The 22603-nt window shown below is 44.7% G+C and overlaps 1 protein-coding gene across 1 annotated transcript in view; it reads right to left on the bottom strand.

Moving 5' to 3' along the window:
* The window catches only part of LOC306865061 (vacuolar protein sorting-associated protein 41 homolog), a 35303-nt gene extending 30436 nt beyond the window's left edge, over positions 1-4867 (bottom strand). Inside the window, exons 1-2 of the mRNA XM_079409416.1 lie at positions 4665-4867; positions 4056-4094 (exon numbers count right to left, since the gene is read on the bottom strand). Coding sequence (XP_079265542.1) covers positions 4056-4094; positions 4665-4685 — 60 coding nt within the window. The 5' untranslated portion in view covers positions 4686-4867. The remainder of the gene's footprint in view (positions 1-4055; positions 4095-4664) is intronic.
* Between the last annotated feature and the right edge of the window lie 17736 nt (positions 4868-22603).

Here is a 22603-nt window from a genome sequence, read left to right as displayed (position 1 = left end):
TGGGGAGGGGGGGTGGGCGCTCTGGAGGCCTCCAGGGCGGTGCCCGTTCCAGGGGCCATGGCGGGTCAGGGGACTCGGGAGGCCAGGGCGGGTCAGGGGACTCGGGAGGCCAGGGCGGATCTGGAGACTCGGGAGGCCAGGGCGGGTCAGGAGACTCGGGAGGCCAGGGCGGATCTGGAGACTCGGGAGGCCAGGGCGGATCTGGAGACTCGGGAGGCCAGTGCGGGTCAGGGGACTCGGGAGGCCAGGGAGGATCTGGAGACTCGGGAGGCCACGGCCTATTTTTTTCGGGCCCGAGGGGTTCTGTGGCCTTGGCCCTTGGCCCGGCCACACAGGCTGTGACCCTCTTACCCCCCCCCAAAATTTTCTTGGGTAAGCTCCCCCCTGGGAGCCACAGAGGAGCGGGCTCTGTCGGGCGCTCTTGCAGCGCGGACTCTGTCGGGCGCTCTTGCAGCGCGGACTCTGTCGGGCGCTCTTGCAGCGCGGGGCTGGACGGAACCAGCGGGAACTCAGGAGGGCACGTGCGTGGAGCCGGCACTTGGGGGCGCTCGGGAAACGCGGACACTTGGGGGCGCTCGGGAAGCGCGGACACTTGGGGGCGCTCGGGAAGCGCGGACACTTGGGGGCGCTCGGGAAGCGCGGACACTTGGGGGCGCTCGGGAAGCGCGGACACTTGGGGGCGCTCGGGAAGCGCGGAAACTTGGGGGCGCTCTTGCAGCGCGGGGCTGGACAGAACCAGCGGGAACCCAGGAGGGCTGGACGGAACCAGCGGGAACCCAGGAGGGCTGGACGGAACCAGCGGGAACCCAGGAGGGCTGGACGGAACCAGCGGGAACCCAGGAGGGCTGGACGGAACCAGCGGGAACCCAGGAGGGCTGGACGGAACCAGCGGGAACTCAGGAGGGCTGGACGGAACCAGCGGGCACTCAGGAGGGCTGGACGGAACCAGCGGGCACTCAGGAGGGCTGGACGGAACCAGCGGGCACTCAGGAGGGCTGGACGGAACCAGCGGGAACTCAGGAGGGCTGGACGGAACCAGCGGGAACTCAGGAGGGCACGTGCGTGGAGCCGGCACGGGAGGGCACATGCGTGGAGTCGGCACGGGAGGGCACGTGCGTGGAGCCGGCACTTGGGGGTGCTCGGGAAGCGCGGACACTTGGGGGCGCTCTTGCAGCGCGGGGCTGGACGGAACCAGCGGGAACTCAGGAGGGCTGGACGGAACCAGCGGGAACTCAGGAGGGCTGGACGGAACCAGCGGGAACTCAGGAGGGCTGGACGGAACCAGCGGGAACTCAGGAGGGCTGGACGGAACCAGCGGGAACTCAGGAGGGCTGGTGCGAGGAGCCGGCACGGGAGGGCACGTGCGTGGAGCCGGCACGGGAGGGCACGTGCGAGGAGCAGGCACTGGAGGGCACGTGCGAGGAGCAGGCACTGGAGTCCAAGACATTCCTTCATAAATTACCAGAGTTCCCACCGGTACCTGAGCTTCCTCCCTCGGCGGCTCGGGATGAGCCGAAGTCGGCGGCGGAACCATCTTCGCCGTGTACGGCGGCTTCCACTTCCCCGTGGGCGGAACGTTCATCGCCTTCTTCGGCGATCTCCTCTTCGCCGCGGGCGGAACAAATTCCTCATGGGCTGTGGGTTTGGGCGAGCGGCGAATGGCGACCCGTTCTCCCCAATACTGCAGGCCAGGAAAAGCCGCGAAAGGCAGCCCAACACCCCACGCACAACGGGAAGGGGCGAGCCGCGAACGGCGGCGTGATCCCCCGCAAACGACAGGAACCAGCTCTATCATCACGGAGGGAGCGGGGAAAAAAGGCGCAAACAAAAACTTTTCAAAACGGAAAATAAAACGGGAGAAAAGGAGCGCCGCTTACTTTGTGGGGTCCGGTCTTCTGTCACGTTCCCTCTCGGGATACAAGGAGCGAGGAGACGTAGGAGTTCCAATAATCACATTTATTGGAGAGAGACACACACGGAGACGAGGAGCTTGGGGAGAGACGAACATCAATGACGTTTAGACCGGACACAGGGGCTAGGAAACACAGGGATTATAAACACTGGGAAATTAGCAAGGAAGAACAGAAACAGGTGTGGGGCAATCACATGCAGGGCTGGGGACACATTAACTACTAATTAAAGGAACGAGGATGGCCAAATAGGGACACGAGAGGAAGGGAAACACAAGACAAGGACTGACAAATACGCTTTGCATAAAAGTGTCTGCTAAATGACCAATTGCTAATTTAAATAAGTACCTTTTTATTTTTTATTCCGTGGTGGAAACCAGCTTCTTTTATTTTCTCACATTTCTTTTCTGCAATTGTGAGTTTATATTTCACATTTTCGATTTTTCTTTTTAGAACTATATACACTGAATGTATTCTTATTGAATATATCAATTGAGAAAAAAAATGAATTCCAAGGAAAAAAGGCACAATTGTGAAATAAAAAATGAACTTGCTAGTGCCATGGAAAAATAAATAAATAAAAAGATAACTGCAACTTTTTATCTCACAATTCTGACTTTTAATATTAGAAATGCAGGTTTATATCTCCCAGTTGAGAAGTAGATTTTTCTGAGATTTGTGAGGATATATTTCAAAATTTGCTGTTTGTATTTCGCAATTCTAAAAAAAAAAAAAAAAGAATTGTGAACTCAGAATTGCAAGAAAAAAGTCAGAATTGCGAGATAAAAAAAATCACGTTACCTTTAATAATTTTTTTTCTTCCCTTTCTTTTTTTTTTTCCATGGCGGAAATAAGCTTCCATAAGTCAGAGCTCTACAATTATGAACAAAACAAACTGTGGTTTACAGTGAATCCAAAGGAAAATACAATCATGCTCTCCAAGGTGCCTGGGTGCATACAGAAGACAGTTTGTGGACAGGAGATAGGAGAGATTGCTCCACGGACTGAGATTTCATTTACGAGGAGGGCAAGGCTGTTGTTTCCTTCTTTCTGTTTTCATTTTAAATTGAGGACTAGAATGTCTACTTGACATTTCATTCACTGTATCACTTAAAGACAAACTCTATCCTTTATTCAAAAGTCTCTTCTTGAAACGCCACTCAAGAAAATGGACACAATGTAATATGACCTTTTACAGTGGCACTGTACACAGAATATGTTACAGCCAAGTTATACAGCTCTGCTCATAAGTTTACATACCCCTTGCAGTTACAGTACATACCCCCTGTTGTGTCACACAACAGATTTTTACATTAATTACACATCTGACCTGACCTGAAGGATTTTTCTGAAGAACAATGGGGTAGTTCAACTGCTCAGGGCAAACAAAGAACAACTATCATAAAGCATAAGTCATTGATCATCCAGGTAACAACACACAGTATTAAGATTTAAGAGTGTGTAAACTTTTGAACTGCTTAATTTGTGTTTATCCAGTTATTATTTTGGTCTTGTGACTATATGTAAACATCCATTATGTGAAACTGTGTATTCAGGACATTACTACATAAAAAGTACCATGCCATTTTTATGATTCGTCTTATTTTGTTAAAACAATTAACATCTTGCATATTCTACAAGGGTATGTAAACTTATGAGCAAAACTGTATATATGATATAGGATTCTTATATTAGCATGTGACAACAAATGGTGACACCTCTAATGTCAAATGTTTTACTGTGAACGTCATTACATGTCTCTGCACCCCTGAAAAGCATTGGGACACAGTATGCACATAATAAAAATAAAGTGGAATATGCAAGGTTTTCTCAACCAACTTTACATATATTTTTATTTTAACTATCAGAGTAACCAGAGACAGCAGTCCAAAACATTTTAACTGTGAACATTTTCGACCAGAAGTGTCAAAATTGTTTTTTAACCATAATTTTAACCATAATTTTATTATTCAAAACCTAACAAAAGTCTTTTTTGCTTTAAAAGTAAGCTTGTACGCTCATTCTTTCAAAGAAATGTCACTTAAAGTAGATATTTTGCTACCAAATGCATTATTTCAAAATCACAATGGATTCTGCTTCAATTACTGAAATCAAATTAGTAAATTGAACAGTTATTGGTTTTACCTCTGACTCATCTGTGGATTCTTCACTTAGTTTTCTTCCCTGGAAAGGTAAGCAATGCATTAATGATGAATAAAAAATTTAAATAAAATAAAAAAACATTCGTTAACAAGGCTTATTATTTCTTAAACTCCCTTCAAATACACATGCAATGGCAAAGCACTGTTCCACACCTAATATTAAAAATGTAATTATGTAGAAGTCATACATTTATAGTTTTTCATTTAGCCTGTAAACTTGCTGTCATCCCTGCTGAAAAAGCTGGTTTGAGGTCTAAGACAGTCTGGTTTAATTTGGTCCAAAAGCCAGTAATCAGACCAGTCTGGGAGAGCAGCTAAAACCAGGAAACGAGTTTAAGGCAAGCTTTTATTTATTTTTTTATTTTCCTTAGCAAGAATAATAACACTGGCAGTGTTAAGTAGTGATATTGTCAAGTGTTACACTATCAAGTGAGTCAATAACACGACTTTAAAATAGTTCCTTTAAAATATAACTTACAACTGCAGCCTCGAATAGCCAACACGCATTAAAAATTAAACATACAGAAATATTATATGTATAATCACAGGCTTCTGTCATTTGACAGAATGTTTTCTTCATTCAGAAACCTACCTGCTCCTCCACTTCCGCCATGATAGAGGCTCCAGATGTAGAAAATAAGGCAGGTTTAGTCGTAATCTACTCAATTAGGGTCTATCAATAACGTTAATAATATTTATGTACACTTAAATCAGTTATTTTGCACAATATAAACCAGCGCAGCTAGTCATGCTGTACTTATTATTATGGGCACTTGGTCACATGACAAAAACAGGAAACACCGCTAGAGCATCATGGGAGTTGTAGTTTAAGTGCAAGGGAAAGAATTCGCTCGCGCACGACCTTTTTGTGTTTTAATTTACTTTCGTTATATTAGCAAACGCATTTTCGTCGACCCCCATATTTTATTAAATCAAATCGTAATTCAACATCTGCATGTGAGCAACAGATTTGAATGTCACGTGCAAATATATGTTGTTTATAGCCTATAAATCAGCTGACCCTACAGAACCACTGGCAGGTAGGTTTCTACCTGAATCTTTTTGCTTGTTCTAATACGTCAGTCAAGAAGAGGACGTGTGACATTGTTAGATTTGCAGCTTAGACCGGACACGATCATCTGAGACAGGCTGTCAATGTGTCTCATATGTTTATGCTGATATGGACGAGCTTTGTTCTTATACAGGTAATGAGTAGGGATATCAGCTTCATTTATTTTCGTTTGGAGCTTATTCAGCAATTATTAAAATGTGTTGGGCAAAAAAATATGCAAATTAGCTTATGCACATCAAATATCCATAGAACAGTGTTTTAATGTTTGCATAATAAATGTTGGTCATATACAATTAGATCAAAACCAACACTGCATCAATAATGAGGACTTACATCAGCTCAAAAGAAAAAGTGGAACAGATATTTAGCATAGCTTGCAGCAGTGAATCCCCCCCCTCCTGACCCTAAACATCAATGCATAAGTTAAATATGATCTAATTTCAATGTGCAATTTATCTCTAATGTCCTCTGCAGTGGGCAAAAGCTCTTTAAATAGTTGAACAGCTGGGGTCATTGCATCTCTGCCACATGTGTAGGTTCACGTTCTAATAATTTATGAGGAATGACCCACTGCGCCTCTTCTTATTGCTTTATTGGCTCAAGCCTTATAATGCTTCAGGCTGTTTTTAAATTATTCACTGATAATGTCCTATCCATTTTTTTACTACATGCTTTTTACACATCTTATGTATTTCAATGGTTTGGCTGATATTTGCTCATTCTCTCTATAAACAGGCCGTATTGAAGAGAATTGTTTTTTTCTCTCTCTCTTTAACAAAACAGTCACACGATTACAAACAGCTACATTCTTAATTGTTGGAAATTGTTTTGTTCTAACTTTAAAATAAATAATAATAATATTTATCATAATATAAAAACATAATTATTTACCATGAGTATGAAAAAATGAGGTAAAATAAAATAAAATAAAACATCTTTAATAATAAAACATCTTTTGGCAGGGAACCGAAAATAAAACAAAAATGTAAAAAATTTAGTAAAATAAAATAAAAAATGTGAAAAATAAAATAGCATACTGTACATCATAGTAGGCCTAATTATTTTTGAGAACAGAATTTGTACAGGATAAACTGAAATTTGAAAATAAAATAAAATAGCACATATTTAATAAATATTTTTGGGGAGCCAAAATTGTACAAAATAAACCAAAATTTGGACAAATAAAATTATAAAACAAAATAATACATCTTTAATATTTATATATTTTAAAATATTATATATATATATATATATATATTTGAACAAAATGACTCAAACAGTGACATTATGATTAGTCCAGGCTACTCTGTACATCACACACCTTCATATCTTCAATATGTGTCCTAATAACACAATCTCCTCCTATATTACTGCACTCATACTTCCTGAGTAAAATAAAGTCTCTTCCTCAAGTTGAGAGTCAGAGCCGTTCTCCTAGGAAGTGACCTTTATGTTCCATTTGGTGCGGAGGTCATTGTGGCGTCTCATCTGACACACTTTGATCGACACGCACTCACTCACACACACACACACACACACACACACACACACCTATCTCAGCCCCTCACCCCCGGCTTGAATCTTTCAGCCTCCTGAACCTGCTTTCGACACAATGCCATCACAGCACATTATTTATTAATATCTCTGTTGTTGTCACGAGTCCGGGCCCTGCGCTTCTCCCTGTCGCCACCAGAGGTCACCATCTCCCTTCCTCCCGGACTCATCATGTAAATACATACACCTGTCACATCACACACACACCTGTCCCACTCATTACACCCACAGCTGTTCCCAATTTCCATGGACTATTTATGCATCACACTCCTACTACTCTGGCTGGTTAGATTAATTGTTATTTGTGATTTCATGTGCATGTTTGGGAAAGGTAGTTGTTTTGTTCTTTGTGCCGTGTTGGCCTTTTTGTTTGTTATTAAAGAAGCACCTTACCTGCACATGGACCCTGACCTCGTCTTTCCACGGTGCTTTTCACGGCGTTCCGTGACAGAATCTAACCAGCAAGATGGGTCCAGCAGGGAGGTGCCTCCACATCCGCCAGGGAGACCGGAGCATGGAGGATTATGCCAGGGACTTCATTAGAGGAGCTCGTCAGTCGGCGACGGAGAAGACCTGCCTCATGGTCTTCTTCTGGGGAGGCCTGGCTGAGCCCTTCAAGTCCCTGGTACCATACTGGGACCCCGGGGAGTCGCTGGAGGACTACATTAACCTGGCTCTGCAGGTGAGCGGCTCAGCCTTCAGGTTGGGGTTAGCGGCAGAGCCCGTTCACAGTTCTTCCGAGGCGGCGATCCGGGGGACGGCGGTGGCTGCGCCCAGTGCCTCGCGCCCGCTTCCAGAGCGTCCTGGTCTGATGTGTAGCGTGCGGGAACCCTCGCTGATGTCGGTGCGAGCAGCGTGGTCTGCTCGTGGTCTTTCCATGGCGGCGGTGCCCGCTCTCAAGGCTCTCGAGGCGGCGGTGCCCGCTCACAAGGCTTCCGAGGCGGCGGTGCCCGCTCACAAGGCTTCCGAGGCGGCGGTGCCCGCTCACAAGGCTTCCGAGGCGGCGGTGCCCGCTCACAAGGCTTCCGAGGCGGCGGTGCCCGCTCACAAGGCTTCCGAGGCGGCGGTGCCCGCTCACAAGGCTTCCGAGGCGGCGGTGCCCGTTCACAAGGCTTCCGAGGCGGCGGTGCCCGCTCACAAGGCTTCCGAAGCGGCGGTGCCCGCTCACAAGGCTTCCGAAGCGGCGGTGCCCGCTCACGATCCTCTCGAGGCGGCGGTGCACACTCACAGGGCTTCTGAGGCGGCGGTGCACGCTCACAAGGCTTCCGAAGCGGCGGTGCCTGCTCACGATCCTCCTGAAGGGGCGGTGCACGGTCACAAGGCTTCCGAGGTGCCGGTGCCCGCTCACAAGGCTTCCGAAGTGGCGGTGCCCGCTCACGATCCTCTCGAGGCGGCGGTGCCCGCTCACAGGGCTTCCGAGGCGGCGGTGCCCGCTCACAGGGCTTCCGAAGCGGCGGTGCCTGCTCACAAGGCTTCCGAAGCGGCGGTGCCTACTCACAAGGCTTCCGAGGCGGCGGTGCACGCCCACAAGGCTTCCGAGGCGGCGGTGCACGCCCACAAGGCTTCCGAGGCGGCGGTGCACGCCCACAAGGCTTCCGAAGCGGCGGTGCTCGCTCACGTTCCTCCCGAGACAGCTGTGCTCGCTCACGTTCCTCCCAAGACAGCTGTACTCGCTCACGAGGCTCCCGAGACAGCTGTGCTCGCTCACGTTCCTCCGGAGACAGCTGTGCTCCCCCACGAAGCTCCCGAGAGAGCGGTGCTCGCTCACGAAGCTCCCGAGACAGCTGTGCTCGCTCACTTTCCTCCCGAGACAGCTTTGCTCGCTCACGAAGCTCCCGAGACAGCTGTGCTCGCTCACGTTCCTCCCGAGACAGCTGTGCTCGCTCACGAAGCTCCCGAGACAGCTGTGCTCGCTCACGAAGTTCCCGAGATGGCGGCGGTGTCCGCTGATGTTCCCCACCCTGATGTGCCCCCCGAAGCGGTGGAGCCCACCATTGCCCGCTCCAGGGTGGCAGCTCCACAGACACCACTGTGGTGGCCGCTGGTTCTGCCCTGGGTCTCCATCCCGCCGGCGCTGCCTCAGAGCCCAGGTTCCCTTCCACTACACGGGCCTGGCCCGCCATCCCTCCCCCTGTTCCACCTCCCTCTGGACTTTTGGGGGGTTCTGTGGAACGTCTGGAAGCCGTTCCTTGAAGGAGGGGTCATGTCACGAGTCCGGGCCCTGCGCTTCTCCCTGTCGCCACCAGAGGTCACCATCTCCCTTCCTCCCGGACTCATCATGTAAATACATACACCTGTCACATCACACACACACCTGTCCCACTCATTACACCCACAGCTGTTCCCAATTTCCATGGACTATTTATGCATCACACTCCTACTACTCTGTCTGGTTAGATTAATTGTTATTTGTGATTCATGTGTATGTTTGGGAAAGGTAGTTGTTTTGTTTTTTGTGCCGTGTTGGCCTTTTTGTTTCATTAAAAGAATCACCTTACCTGCACTTGGACCCTGACCTCATCTTTCCACGGTGCTTTTCACGGCGTCCCGTGACAGTTGTTGTATGCCTGATTTTGACCTGTCTTCTGAATGGCTTTGGTTTCTTCTAATGTTCTATGGCACAAACATATGCTTCTTTGCCTTTTGAGAAGCAGATAAAGAAGTCACATGTTGCCTATTGTTTTCCAGTAAAAGTTTACAATGAGAAGCAAGTCGTTATACTGTATGGTTTTTGTTTGAAGTGATTCTACTGCAAAAAGATTGATGGGTAAAGGTCTTCTTCTGACTTTGATTCTGCCACGTCTTCCATGGACTGTGAGATTGTGATTCACTTTCTCCAGACCTTTGCCATGGTCAGCGAGGGGACATGAGGTGAGAAAGAGATCACAACGGGACAAGTGTAGGCCTGTCTCTCTCACTCTGTCTTGTCTTGCCCTCTGTAAACCTCTTTCCCCTCTCTCTTTCTTTCGTAATGTCTCTCTCTACACAATATCTAACCTGCCCCCCATCTCCTCTCCTCTCCCCCCAGATCGATCATGGCATGCTGGTGCAGTCTGACGTGGGCAGGGGGGCGAGTGGGAAGCGCTGGCCCTTCCTCTCACCCTCATCACCCTCTCTATCCCCCACCGAGGCCGGAGAAGAAAGCCCTGCGGGGAATACAATCAACACATTCTACCTTAGATCTTAGCCAATTCAACTGACTCCATAATCCATGATTTTTTTGTTGTAGTTATCTGAGAATCAAGATACTTGTAGAATTTACTGCAGTTCCTATGCAATAGATGCATATAGAGTGCTGTGTTGATTACATGTTTTGTAGGCCTGTAAATTAGCATCACGCTGGTTCCCTCAACAAAAACACAGTAGGATTTTCCTACTGGCAAATGGATCTTTACAAAAAATAATGTATTGTTCTTAATGAACCAAAACCCTTGTTCTTCAACCAAAAACCCATTGGATTCAGGATGATGGAACCAGAAGTCCTAAAATGCTAACCATTTCAAGAGTTTGGCCTACAAAAATATGTCATTCCTGCAGCATTATTTATTAGCCATTATTATTTTAAGAATATTTTAACAAAACTATTTTTAACAAATCTGTTTATTAATATTAAAAAAAAGGTCATTTGGTGCAACCAAGGAAATTATTAAATCACAGAGTAACTCAACAAGTCTCTTAAAATGAATGATTTTTATAATGAAAAAGCAAAGGTAATTGTCACGAAAAAAAAACTTATGAATACTTAATACAAATTCACAGTATTTAAAAAAAAACAAAATTATCTTGAAATATACATTGAAAGACTTTCTTGAAAAAAATGATTAAGCTGCGTAAAGATGTGTTTAAAGTTGCAAGGAAAATGCATTATTTTATACAATATTTTCATTCAATATTTAAGTCACCAAAATTTATTATTTTTTAAAACCACATAAAATGTTTTTGTTTTTTTGTTTTGTTTTTTTCCCAGTCCTTTATTGGGGACACTCTTATTTGTCGCTGACCCACTTATAAGATTCAAGTACATTTGTGGAACAGTTTCCCTAAAAACCTCAGCATTTTTTATTCTGTACCCAGAATTGTTTGCTAGTCCATTTAATTCTGATATCATATTTAATTAGGCCTATTTTGTTCAAACTCATATTTTCCTATTAATTGGACATACTATATTTATTCCTTAATCAAGTTCACAAAGTGCTTGCCTCTAAGTAATGAGCACCCTTTATCTTATGCCTCACGTTAAACTGTATGCTTACTTTTTGATTAAGCAAGCTATTTTATATTCATGACCAAAGAATAAATCACAAACAAGCCTCTTCGTTACATCTGTGGCACCGAAGGGATACTAATTTTCCACGAAAAGAGGACTAATATGGTACATAATTCTCATTTAATGTGGGAATTGGGCCTGAACCGCACAATTATCTCCCAACGGAGAAAGACAATGTCTTATTTCACTTACAGAGCTATTCCCTATAATTAGGATGCACCCCTGCATCAGAGCTGGCCCAATGCCCTCCGTGGCAATTAGTATGTATTACACAGTTAATGACCATGACATGTAAAACTCAGTGAAGTGGTAAATTTAGAGCAGTCAGCGGTACTCAGTGGCTTGCTGCTAAATGTCGGGGAGTAGCTATTTGCCAAAGTGTCCTACCTGTGTCACGACTGAATTAATGTCCAAGCACCTCATGAACGCACAAAGAAAAAATCTAATCAAATGGGCTAATATTAACAATCCCACTTTATTTTTCTCATCATCCCTTTCACTTTTTACTGTAATAACAAACACATTCTTTTTCTTTTCATTTGTATTGCTTTTTAAATGCAAACAAATAAAATTATACAAATGAGTTGCCTGTAATTAGTAAAAGTAGGTGGTGAAGGGGTTTTCATTTATTGAAATTGAACCCTTCTTCTCATTTTTCCTGTGATTCACTAATGCACTGTCACCAAGCTTAGGATATTTTTTTTCTTTAAAATCTGCTTAGCAATGATTTATTGATCGTGGCCTCTTCCTTCATACTGAATTAGCAGGCCTTTTGGAAAATCACATTTTCTCACCTCTTGTGTGTGTGAACCTGGATGGGGGTTGACTTTGTGAATAGAAATTCACTGGGTGCTTTTGGTTGAGAGACAGTCCTGCCCAATTTATCAACATTTTACCATTTTATTTACTATTGAGCAGTATTAATATAAAGTTACAGGAGCATCTTTAAAAACAATCTTATTATGAAAGTACATTGCAAGAAAAAACAAAAACAACAACAACAACAAAAAACACAGTAAGTATACAGTAAAAGCAGGGCTGGGTATTGATAATTAGTCATATAATTACTGTAGATAGAGGTAAATACTATTTTTAAAAAGAATTTAAAACATAATGCTGCATTTTTTTTTTTTTTTTTTTACACTAAATTACTTGATTGTCTGAATTTACTATATGTGATCCTGGACCACAAAACCAGTCTTAAGTCGCTGGGGTATATTTGTAGCAATAGCCAAAAATACATTTTATGGGTCAAAATTATTGATTGTTCTTTTATGGCAAAAATCATTAAGACAGTAAAGATCATGTTCCATGAAGATATTTTGTAATTTCCTACTGTAAATATATCAAAACTTAATTTTTGTTTAGTAATATGCATTGCTAAGAACTTCATTTGAACAATATTAAAGGCGATTTTCTCAATATTTAGATTTTTATGCATCTCAGATTGCAGATTTTCAAATAGCTGTATCTCGGCCAAATATTGTCCTGTCATAACAAACCATAGATCAATGAAAAGCTTATTTATTCAGAAACTGACCCGTATGACTGGTTTTGTGGTCCAGGCTCACACATATTAGGAAGAAATACAGCATAAAACACAGTACACCCACTGTATTTTTCTGATTGCTTAATGTTAATAATGGCAGCTGAATTTTAAATGTAATTATCACTAGGACACTTTTAAATGTTGTTTGTAGGTAAATGTTTGCATAATCTAGCAATCTTTTTGTACTCTTTTTTTCTGCAGTAGAACTGTCACATTTCTGTTTTACAGTGAAAAAAACTTGACAAATTAAAAAGGACAGATTCAAAAGACTCGTTCATTCAAAAACAAACGAACAAATGTGAGCGGATTGCTGAATATTGTCGAGGAAATGTTTCTCAGGTTGGTATGCAGGCATGGATTCATCTGCAAAGTTTGCATCATGGCAGGATCGCTCAACAGGAGTTTGTAGATACATACTGAAATTGGCTTTGCGAATCGATGAAGAGATGATGCTATAGGCGGCCGTAGTTGCTCCAGTTTTCTGAATGTGTTTTAGTTGCTGCTCTTAGGGTGGTTGCTACTAACCCAGATCATGATACTCTGGAGGCTAGGTAAGACTTAGGTCCCTCTTAACTCTGTGGGGTTTTCTGTTCTTAATAAACCATAAGTTGATTATAAGAAGCAGATAGATAATGATAAAGCTATTGTTCACAAAAGTATCACACATACCACATGATTTAAGCTATAATGTCTGTATAATGTCTTTTTTTTTTTCTTCAAAAAGTGGACCTTTTTGCAGTCGTCCCCCCCCCCCCCCCATTTTGTATTTAATAATGTCTGCTGGTATCTTAATAAGCACACTTTTTAATGCACCGAAAATATTACACACATGACTTTTCACTGGGCACAAGTTTGTTGCTGGGAAATTCCGTTTTATATGATTAAAGTTTCTACATACTAAAATGTACTTAAATTGATTTCCAGGTTTGCACATATAAAGGGCCGTTTTTATTAACCTTATTAACCTATGTGTCTTCAATGTAGGTTTCATATCAAATTCTTACATTTTATTAATCATTTCAGGTAATATAATAATACACTACAGGGCTCTTAATGAAATCAGCATCAAAATGGATCTTTCCACTGCAGAAGAAATGGAAGCAGCAGAAGTCAATGGCATTTAGATGCACTTGCACGGACAGTTTAATGACACGTAAGTGTTGCATGAATGCATTTACACTTCTAAATTACAACCGCATAAGCAATGTTATGTGCTTTAAAATGGGGTTTTAATACCAATATGAAATGTTGGGAAAACAATAAGCTAATTTTAAATATGAAAGTAAACTTACTGCCAGTAGGTGGCAGCAAGTGACTGTCTTAACGAGTGAGTCATTGAGTCATTCATTCAAACGATTTCTTCAGATGGCTAATTCATTCAAGAATGAAGCAAGCCTGTGTTTAGGAATGGGTTATTGAAGAATTTACTCACCCATTTTATTCAAAACCTGTTATTCAGTAACCTGTGTTGCTCCGAGAGGCGGGACTGCTGTGATCTGTGTTTGGAACTATTTTTTTGTAAACCAAATCGAGCAAAAATGGTCACCATTGGCAATATTGTGAAGAGCACTTAATATACTCGTTTGAACTCTTGCATAAAATGAATGTCAAATTTGCAATCGTACTGGTTTTCAAGGGGAAAAGGAACTCTCTTGCTGTCATTTTGCTTAACTAGGCTAGGTTATATCATATGTTATTATAAATATAAAAACTGCCTTTTTACCGCAGTATATTTTCTTATGTGCAGTTGTGTTCGTTTAAAAAAAAAAGGAATTAAATTAAACGTTTATAGTGTGGGGGGTGGGTGACTATGGTTATGAGTTTATCCCCCGGTTTCACAGACCAGGTTTAAGCCTAATCCTCATCTAAAATGTAAGTCTGAGCTGTTTCAACTGAAAGAAACTTGCACTGACGGATCTTAAAATATATCAGTGCCTTTGTTTTATCTCAAGATGCACACCAGCAATGTTTTTTTTTTCTAAGTTTGTTCATAAAAATGACTTCAATGTTCTAATTGAACTATGGCCTAATCCTGGTTTAGTCAAAATTTCAGGTCTAGTCTGGTTTCAGGTCTGTGAAACCAGGCCCACGAGTTTTAAAAATTGTCTATTATAGATACCTATGACCATAAATACCTATGATTTTGACATTCTTTACTATCACGTCACGTGACAGACTGATGTAGCCACCTCAGTTTCACATGCGAACTGATCTCTTCTTCTTTACATAAAATAAGCATGAATTAACATCAGAAAGGTATGCTGAAAGAAACAGTACAGCTTACCAAAATATACAACGTCTCATGTCTCTCATAACTGTTTTAACCACGGAAAGACATCAATAAAACAGCCTGTTAACAATGTCACGTAACGTTATGTTTTCCTCTGGAAACCCATTCAATCTTTTACTAGCTTATTAGTTAGTTAGTTAGAAATCATACAGAGGAACATTTTGCTAAATATATGCACTATATATTCATTATATTATATTTTAGGGTAGCCCGTTAATGAAATCTCATTAGCCTACATATTTCAATAAATCTGTGAAAACATGTGTGACAGTCACAGTTTATAATATATTTAAACAACGAATTGGAGTAGATTATATCATTGCTATAAAACTGCATTATGTGCAATTTAAATGTTTTTATACAACTCAGTTTTTTTGTGTGTGTTTATCAATATATATAAAAATAGATAGCAACCAAATAAACTGACAGGGTTCACTGAATAGTTTACATATAGGATTTAGTTATGAGATATCCAAACGAATCAATAGTAATTAAGAATTTAAAATTATTTGTGAAGTCTGTGGCAAAACTCAGCCCTAATGAATAATAATAAAAGTGTTGCTTTCTTACCTTTGCATAGTTATCAAGACAGTAGACTTTACCACTAATTGATAATGTTTGTTGATAATGTGCAACTGTGTGTAGCCTATTCATACACTCTGATATCTGTTGTCCACTATATATGCTAGGCAGAAGATGCTGGAAATTCAAGGTATTAAAAACTATTTGTCAGTGTCAGACAACAGACAGGCTGTGAGACCTGCACTGCCTAACAGCCAATGAGAGTCCAGATAATGTTTCAGTCAGTTACCGACCATGGAAGCATGCTGATGAAGACCTTTGAGTACATACTTCTTATGTGAGTATTTGGACTTCCTCTTTTTAATCTCTCTCGTGAACACATGTGAATACCACTTCCTCCCCGCAGGTTACTCTGTATTTTCTGTCTCTTTCACCGGCCCCCTTCCGTCTTGAACGCTATATTCCCGTGCTCCGGTCGTAATACAGAGGCCAGATTAGCTCCTGTAGGCTTTGATGCACCATAAGGTCAGCTCTGAGATCGATGTAGCAAAAGAAAAAAAAACATGCACACAAATTCACTCTCCTGAACAATCAATGGTTCTTTATACTTATCCGAGGGGGTCCTGATAGTGTCTGAAGCATCACAGCTTTCTCCAGCACTCATCTTTGATAGGTTATGACACATTTTCTCACTGTTCTCTGATCCCAGTCAATTAAGTAGATTCATCTGAGCAGCATCACAGAGAGACCGGCTGTTGCTTTGACAAACGCACCATAAATTCAGCCATGCATCAATTTCCTGGAAATAAAAATCAATTAGGGGTCATTCTACATAAATATTTCAATTGTACGGACATAACGAGATTGAGTGCTCTTATACATATTATGTAAAATATAGATTGGGGAATACAAGGACTTAATCATCTTTGCCATTATGCTTATCCGTCTCTTACTACAAAAGCAGCATTAATTCATCCTTAACTGGTATGGAAGTAACGAAAATAATAATGATAATTAAAATGTGCCACTTTTTATTATTAATGTCAGGAAAGTAACCTTTTTATAAATTAATGATTTAATATTAATCTATGGCTGCAACTAAAGATAATAATAATCAATGAATCTATTGATTATTTCTTTGATTAATCGAATGGAAATAAATTACGTATTATTATCAGAAATGAATGATTTTAATAAAATGTGACCCTGGACCACAAAACTAGTCTTAAGTGTCAATTTTTCTGAAATTCTGAATAAAAAAAGCTTTCCATTGATGTATGGTTTGTTAGGATAGGACGATATTTGACCGAGATACAACTATTTGAAAATCTAGAATCTGAGGCTGCAAAAAATCGCTTTTAAAGTTGTCCAAATGAAGTTCTTAGCAATGCATATTACTAATCAAAAATGAAGTTATGATATATTTACAGTAAGAAATTTACTAAATGTATTCATGGAACATGATCTTTACTTAATATCCTAATGATTTTTGGCATAAAAGAAAAACCGATAATTTTTACACCTTGTGTAATTAATTCTGCTCTCATAAAGATACTAATATTTGTTACATGTACCCCCGGTTTCACAGACAAGGCTTAAGATAGTCCCAGACTAAAATGCATGTTTGAGATGTCTCAACTGAAAATATCTTGCTCTGACAAATCTTAAAATATGTCAGTGTCATTGTTCTGTGTCAAGATGCACACCTTAATGTTTTCTTCTAAGGCATTTTTATAAAAGTTGCTTAAATATCTTAATTTAACTAACTCCTAGTCCTAGTTTAAACTAAGCCTCGTTTGTGAAACCGGGCCGTAGAATTTTAAACATAGATTAAATGTCTAACACAACAAATATGTATTTTAGACAGAATTATTGTAATCTGTATGACGCACATGCACGGGTTGGTGTTATACCCTAAGGAAAATGTGCCTCAAATGCATTACTCATATCTGTTAAAGCAAATGGAAAGTCACTTTTAACTACAATACATGCTTTTGTTTGAAACGCTTGATATAAAACATTTTTGTGTTTAGGACAATTTAGAGCTGGCACTTTTCACAGAGCAGCTCACTCTGGTGTTTTCCAGATGTGTTTGGTCTATAGCAATGCATTATTCACTACTGTGATGTGACGTGACTGGCAAATGTTTTCTGTGCATATAGTGTGTTATCAGTCGATTAATAGACACGATTAATCATTCATCAGATTTGTGAGTTGATTATTTCCATTATTGATTTATTAATAATTTTATCAGGTAGTTGTTGCAGCCCTAAGTTAATCATACTGTACATAATTACTGTTTTATGGAAAACTTATTTTTAAAAAAAATCTGAAAACACCTTGTGTACTTTTAGAGTAATGATTAAGCAATGCAACTGTGTATATATAATGTTGGCTATATTTGAGAAAAAGATTTTAGTGTCCCTGAGACTGTTCCTGAAGGATCCTTTTAGCTTCCAGGCGGCGGTGATATTTTTCTAGTCCTATGGGGGCGACAGAGCTTTAACACAAAAGCAAAAGCCGGTTCTGAAGGAAACTGCGTTGAGTTTAAATAGAACTCAAATGGGACTCAGAGGATTTGCAGCTGCTTACACAGATTCCTCTTAAACTCACTCTAAACAAAAACCTGTCACAAGTCGTACATGGCTCATGTAACAATTTGGATTTACTAGTTATACATGATCATATTTATGGTGATTATTGCTGACGTGTATATATATATATATATATATATATATATATACAGTGCCCTCCATAAGTATTGTAACAGTAAAGACAAAATTGCTCTGTTGGCTGTGGAGTGAAGACATTTGCAAATATGATTAAAAGATGAATATGAGACAAAACATCTTAGGTTACTTGTGTAACCCCAGTTCCTCGAGGGAACGAGATGCTGCGTCGACGACACTTTGGGGGAACGCCTACAGCGCAACCGGCTCTGAATACCAATCAAATCTGTCCAGAAAATGGGAAGGGACGTCACGGCGAGGTGACGTAATAACCAGCTGGTATAAAAGCACGTGCGGTGAAACCGGCATCAGCTTCTAGAATGAAGCAAGCGCTGGCAGGAATGCCGGCAGTGTGGTCCCGTGATGCAGCGTCTCGTTCCCTCGAGGAACTGGGGTTACACAAGTAACCTAAGACGTTCCTCTTCAGGAACTCGAGCTGCGTCGACGACAACACTTTGGGGAACGAGATACCCACGGCACCAGACTTCCACACCCCTGCCCTGTGTGTCCAAAAGAGGAGCACAGCTAGGGCAAGAGAACGGAAGAACCTGGAGTGGCTCGCATGTCCAGGCCATAGAACCTGACGAAGTCTAGAGGTGTGGACCAACCCGCAGCGTTGCAGATGTCCTGTATAGGGACACCTGCGAGAAAGGCCTTGGAGGCTGCCACACTCTTAGTGGAATGAGCCCTGACTCCCATCATCGAGGGGAGGTCAGAAGACTCATAAGCCATGTGAATGGCATCCACAATCCACCGACCGAGGGTCTGCTTGGAAGCAGGCAGATCTCTCCTAGGAGGACCGTAGCACACTAGCAACTGGTCTGTCCTTCTCCACATGGCAGCTCTGTGGACGTATGCACTGGACACATACGGTTTAGCTTCAGCTGGTCAGGATCCCGAAAGGGAGGAGGACTAAGGGCCTGCAGTACGACAGGCTGCGGTGTGACAGAAGGAACCTTGGGGACATACCCTGCAAGAGGGTATAGAAAGGCTTTGGCCATACCAGGCGCAAAGTCCAAATGGGTAGGGGCCACCGAAAGGGCCTGCAGGTCCCCCACTCTCTTCAGAGATGCCATCGCCAGAAGAAACACAGTCTTCAGAGTGAGATGGCGATCTGAGATCTCCTCGATAGGCTCGAAGGGAGGCCTACAGAGAGCGTTCAGCACCACAGCCAAGTCCCAAGGTGGGACCCGGGACCGTACCGGAGGCCTTAGCCTCAGTGCACCACGGAGGAAGCGTGTAACTAGGGGTTGTGCGCCCACTGTCAATCCACCAAGAGGGGTGTGTTAAGCAGAAATTGCCGCCACATAGACCTTCAAGGTGGAGTGGGCTAACCCTGCGGAGAGTCAAGCCTGCAGGAACTCCAGCACTGTATCTACTGGGCAGTTAACTGGGTCGAGCTGGCAATCTCCGCACCATGAAGTGAAGAGTCTCCACTTCAGGGCGTACAGTTTCCTCGTAGAGGGAGCTCTGGACTGGAGAATGGTCTCAACAACCTCGGTTGAGAGACCGGAAGCTATCAGCTGTGCCCCCTCAGGGGCCACACCCACAGCTTCCATAACTCCGGGCAGGGGTGCACAAGGGTGCCTCCTGACAGGAGATCCCTCGTGACTGGAATCTCCCATGGGGAGCCGTCGAGGAGGAAAATCAGGTCCGAGAACCATACTCGGCCCGGCCAGAACGGGGCTACCAATAGCAGCCGGTGTCCATCCCGGCGCACTCTCTCCAGAACTCCGGGGAGCAGAGCGATCGGGGGAAAGGCGTATAGATGCAGCCTCGGCCACGTCTGTACCATGGCATCCAGCCCCAGGGGAGCTGGATGATGTAGAGGGTACCAGAGGGGACATTGCGCTGTCTCCTGAGTAGCGAAGAGGTCCACCTGAGCCTGGCCAAACACTCTCCAGATCTGCTCCACCACCTCGGTGTAAAGCATCCATTCCCCGGATAACAGCCCCTGCCTCGACAGGGTGTCTGCTCCCACATTGAGATGCCCAGGGATGTAAACAGCTCTCAATGAGAGGAGTTTGCTCTGGGCCCACACAAGGATCTGGTGTGCCAACCTGTACAGGGGGCGCGACTGCAGACCTCCTTGGTGGTTGATGTAAGAGACCACTGATGTGTTGTCGGTGCGAACTAACACATGGGGACCTCTCAGGTCTGGGAGAAAGTGTTTCAGAGCCTGAAACACGGCCAACATCTCGAGTCTGTTGATGTGCCAGGCGAGATGACGACCTCTCCACCGACCGTGGGCAGGGTGGCCACTCATGACCGCTCCCCAACCAGTGAGGGATGCGTCCGTTGCTAGCGTTACGCGGCGACAAGGAGCTCCCAACACCAGACCCTGGGACAAGAACCAAGGTTGTCTCCACATGTCCAAGGCACATAGGCACCGCCGCGTGACCCTGATCATGCGAAGCGGGTTTCCCCTCGGGGAGAACCCCTTGGTCTTGAGCCACCCCTGTAGGGGTCTCATGTACAGCAGGCCAATAGGTAAAACATTGGACGCAGCCGCCATCAGATCCAGCAGTCTCTGAAACTGCTTTACAGTGAGTGACTGGCCTTCTCTCACTCTCCCGACTTCTGTGAGGATCGACCCGATCCGAGCAGGAGACATACGTGCCTGCATCGTGGTCGAATCCCACACCACCCCAAGATAAGTGGTTCTCTGTACTGGAGAAAGAACACTTTTCTTGGCGTTTAGCCTTAACCCCAACACTTTCATGTGGGCGAGAACAGCATCTTGATGCTGAGCCGCCCTCCGCTCTGACTGAGCGAGAATCAACCAATCGTCGATGTAACTGAGTATGCGGACGCCCCGTAGCCTCAACGGAGCTAACGCGGCGTCCACACACTTCGTGAAAGTGCGGGGTGAGAGTGCTAGGCCGAAAGGAAGTACCCGATACTGGTAAGCTTCGCCCCCGAAAGCAAACCTCAGGAACCTCCTGTGAGAGGGAAGAATGGAGACGTGGAAGTATGCGTCCTTCAGATCGATCGCGACAAACCAGTCCTCGAACTTGATTTGAGACGCGACCTGCCTGAGTGTGAGCATCTTGAACTTCAGTCTGCTGACTGAGCGGTTCAGATGCCTCAGATCTAAAATAGGAAGCAACCCTCCATCCTTCTTCGGAACTATGAAGTACCGGCTGTAGAACCCGGACTCTCTCGAGAGAGAGGAGGAACCACCTCGATGGCCTCCTTTCTTAAGAGAGTATGTACCTCCTGTTCCATTACCAGAGCCTGCTCGGGGCCCACTAACGTGGGAATCACCCCGTGAAACTGAGGCGGACGAGAACCAAACTGGATTCTGTAGCCTCTTTCTACAGTGCGCAGGACCCATCGAGACACATTTGGCAGTAACTAGCTTCGACCGAACTAGCTGCTCCAGAGACCCCCGAAGGGGTGGCGAGCATCCCAGCTCCGCTACGAACCCGGACGGAAGCAACTGAGATATGCGCTCGCTGGAGACCGCTGCGCCCTGACGCACCGTAGGTGGCAGGGTCGGCAGAACGATCTCCTGAGGGCGCTGGGGGGCGATCGTCGCTCTACCCCAGCGGGGGCTACCCTCATAAGCCCTGGTCCAAGACCATCAGGGCCTCTTGGCCGAAGACCTCTCTGCCTGAAGCACGGCCCTCAGATCCTGCTTAGGCTGAGAGGTCTTCGGCCGCACACCCTTCTTTTTACCCCGCTTAGAAGGAGGCGCACCTTTGGCCACGATCTCCTTCGCGCGTCCCTATATGAGGAGCCAGCACGCGGCAAGGGCTGCTCTCGGCCAGCAGCCCCGCGAGTTGGAGAGCGGCGAGGGAGAAACCGCTGGAACGCCGCCGCCTACCTCCTAGCCTCCTGGTGCCTGCCGACCACCGAGTCAACAGCGTCACCGAACAGGCCAGAAGGCGACAGCGGGGAGTTCATGAGGAAGACCCTGTCGCGTTCTTTGATGTCCGACAGGGTCAACCACAGGTGCCTCTCCGCCGCCACCAGAGCTGCCATAGACCGCCCAATGGCACGGGCGGTCTCCTTGGTGGCGCGGAGAGACAAATCAGCGGTTCTGCGGAGTTCGCGAACGTCCTCCGCAGAAATTCCCTCGCCCTCATCCAAATCTTTGAGAATGTCCGCCTGTTATGCCTGCAACACCGCCATGGTGTGCAGGCATGAACCAGCCAGACCCGCTGCCACGTACCCCTTGCCCACCAGCGCCGATGATGTACGCAGCGGCTTGGTGGGCAAGGTCGGAGCCTTCAGGGATGACGCCGCGCCAGGAGACAGATAGCTCGCAAGCGTCTGCTCCACGCGTGGCATCTCCCCGTAGCCACGCTCCCCCGCCCCCATCACACGGCCGCAATAGCCATGTGAGGGGCGAAGAGGAGGGCCTCCTCGGTGTGGAGGTCGGGAAAAAAGGGAAGGCTCTGTGGAGGTGAGGTCTGGAACCACAGGAAACGCTCATCCAGTTTGCCTCTCTGTGGTTCGACTGAACACTCGGCTGGCCAGTTGATGTTCAACTTGGCCACAGCCCGAGTGATCACCTCCACAAGCTCCTCGTACTGGGGTGAA

Source organism: Barbus barbus (assembly GCF_936440315.1).
Source record: "Barbus barbus genome assembly, chromosome: 46".
In the NCBI taxonomy this organism is placed as follows: domain Eukaryota; kingdom Metazoa; phylum Chordata; class Actinopteri; order Cypriniformes; family Cyprinidae; genus Barbus; species Barbus barbus.
This window is presented reverse-complemented; position numbering and strand designations above follow the sequence as displayed.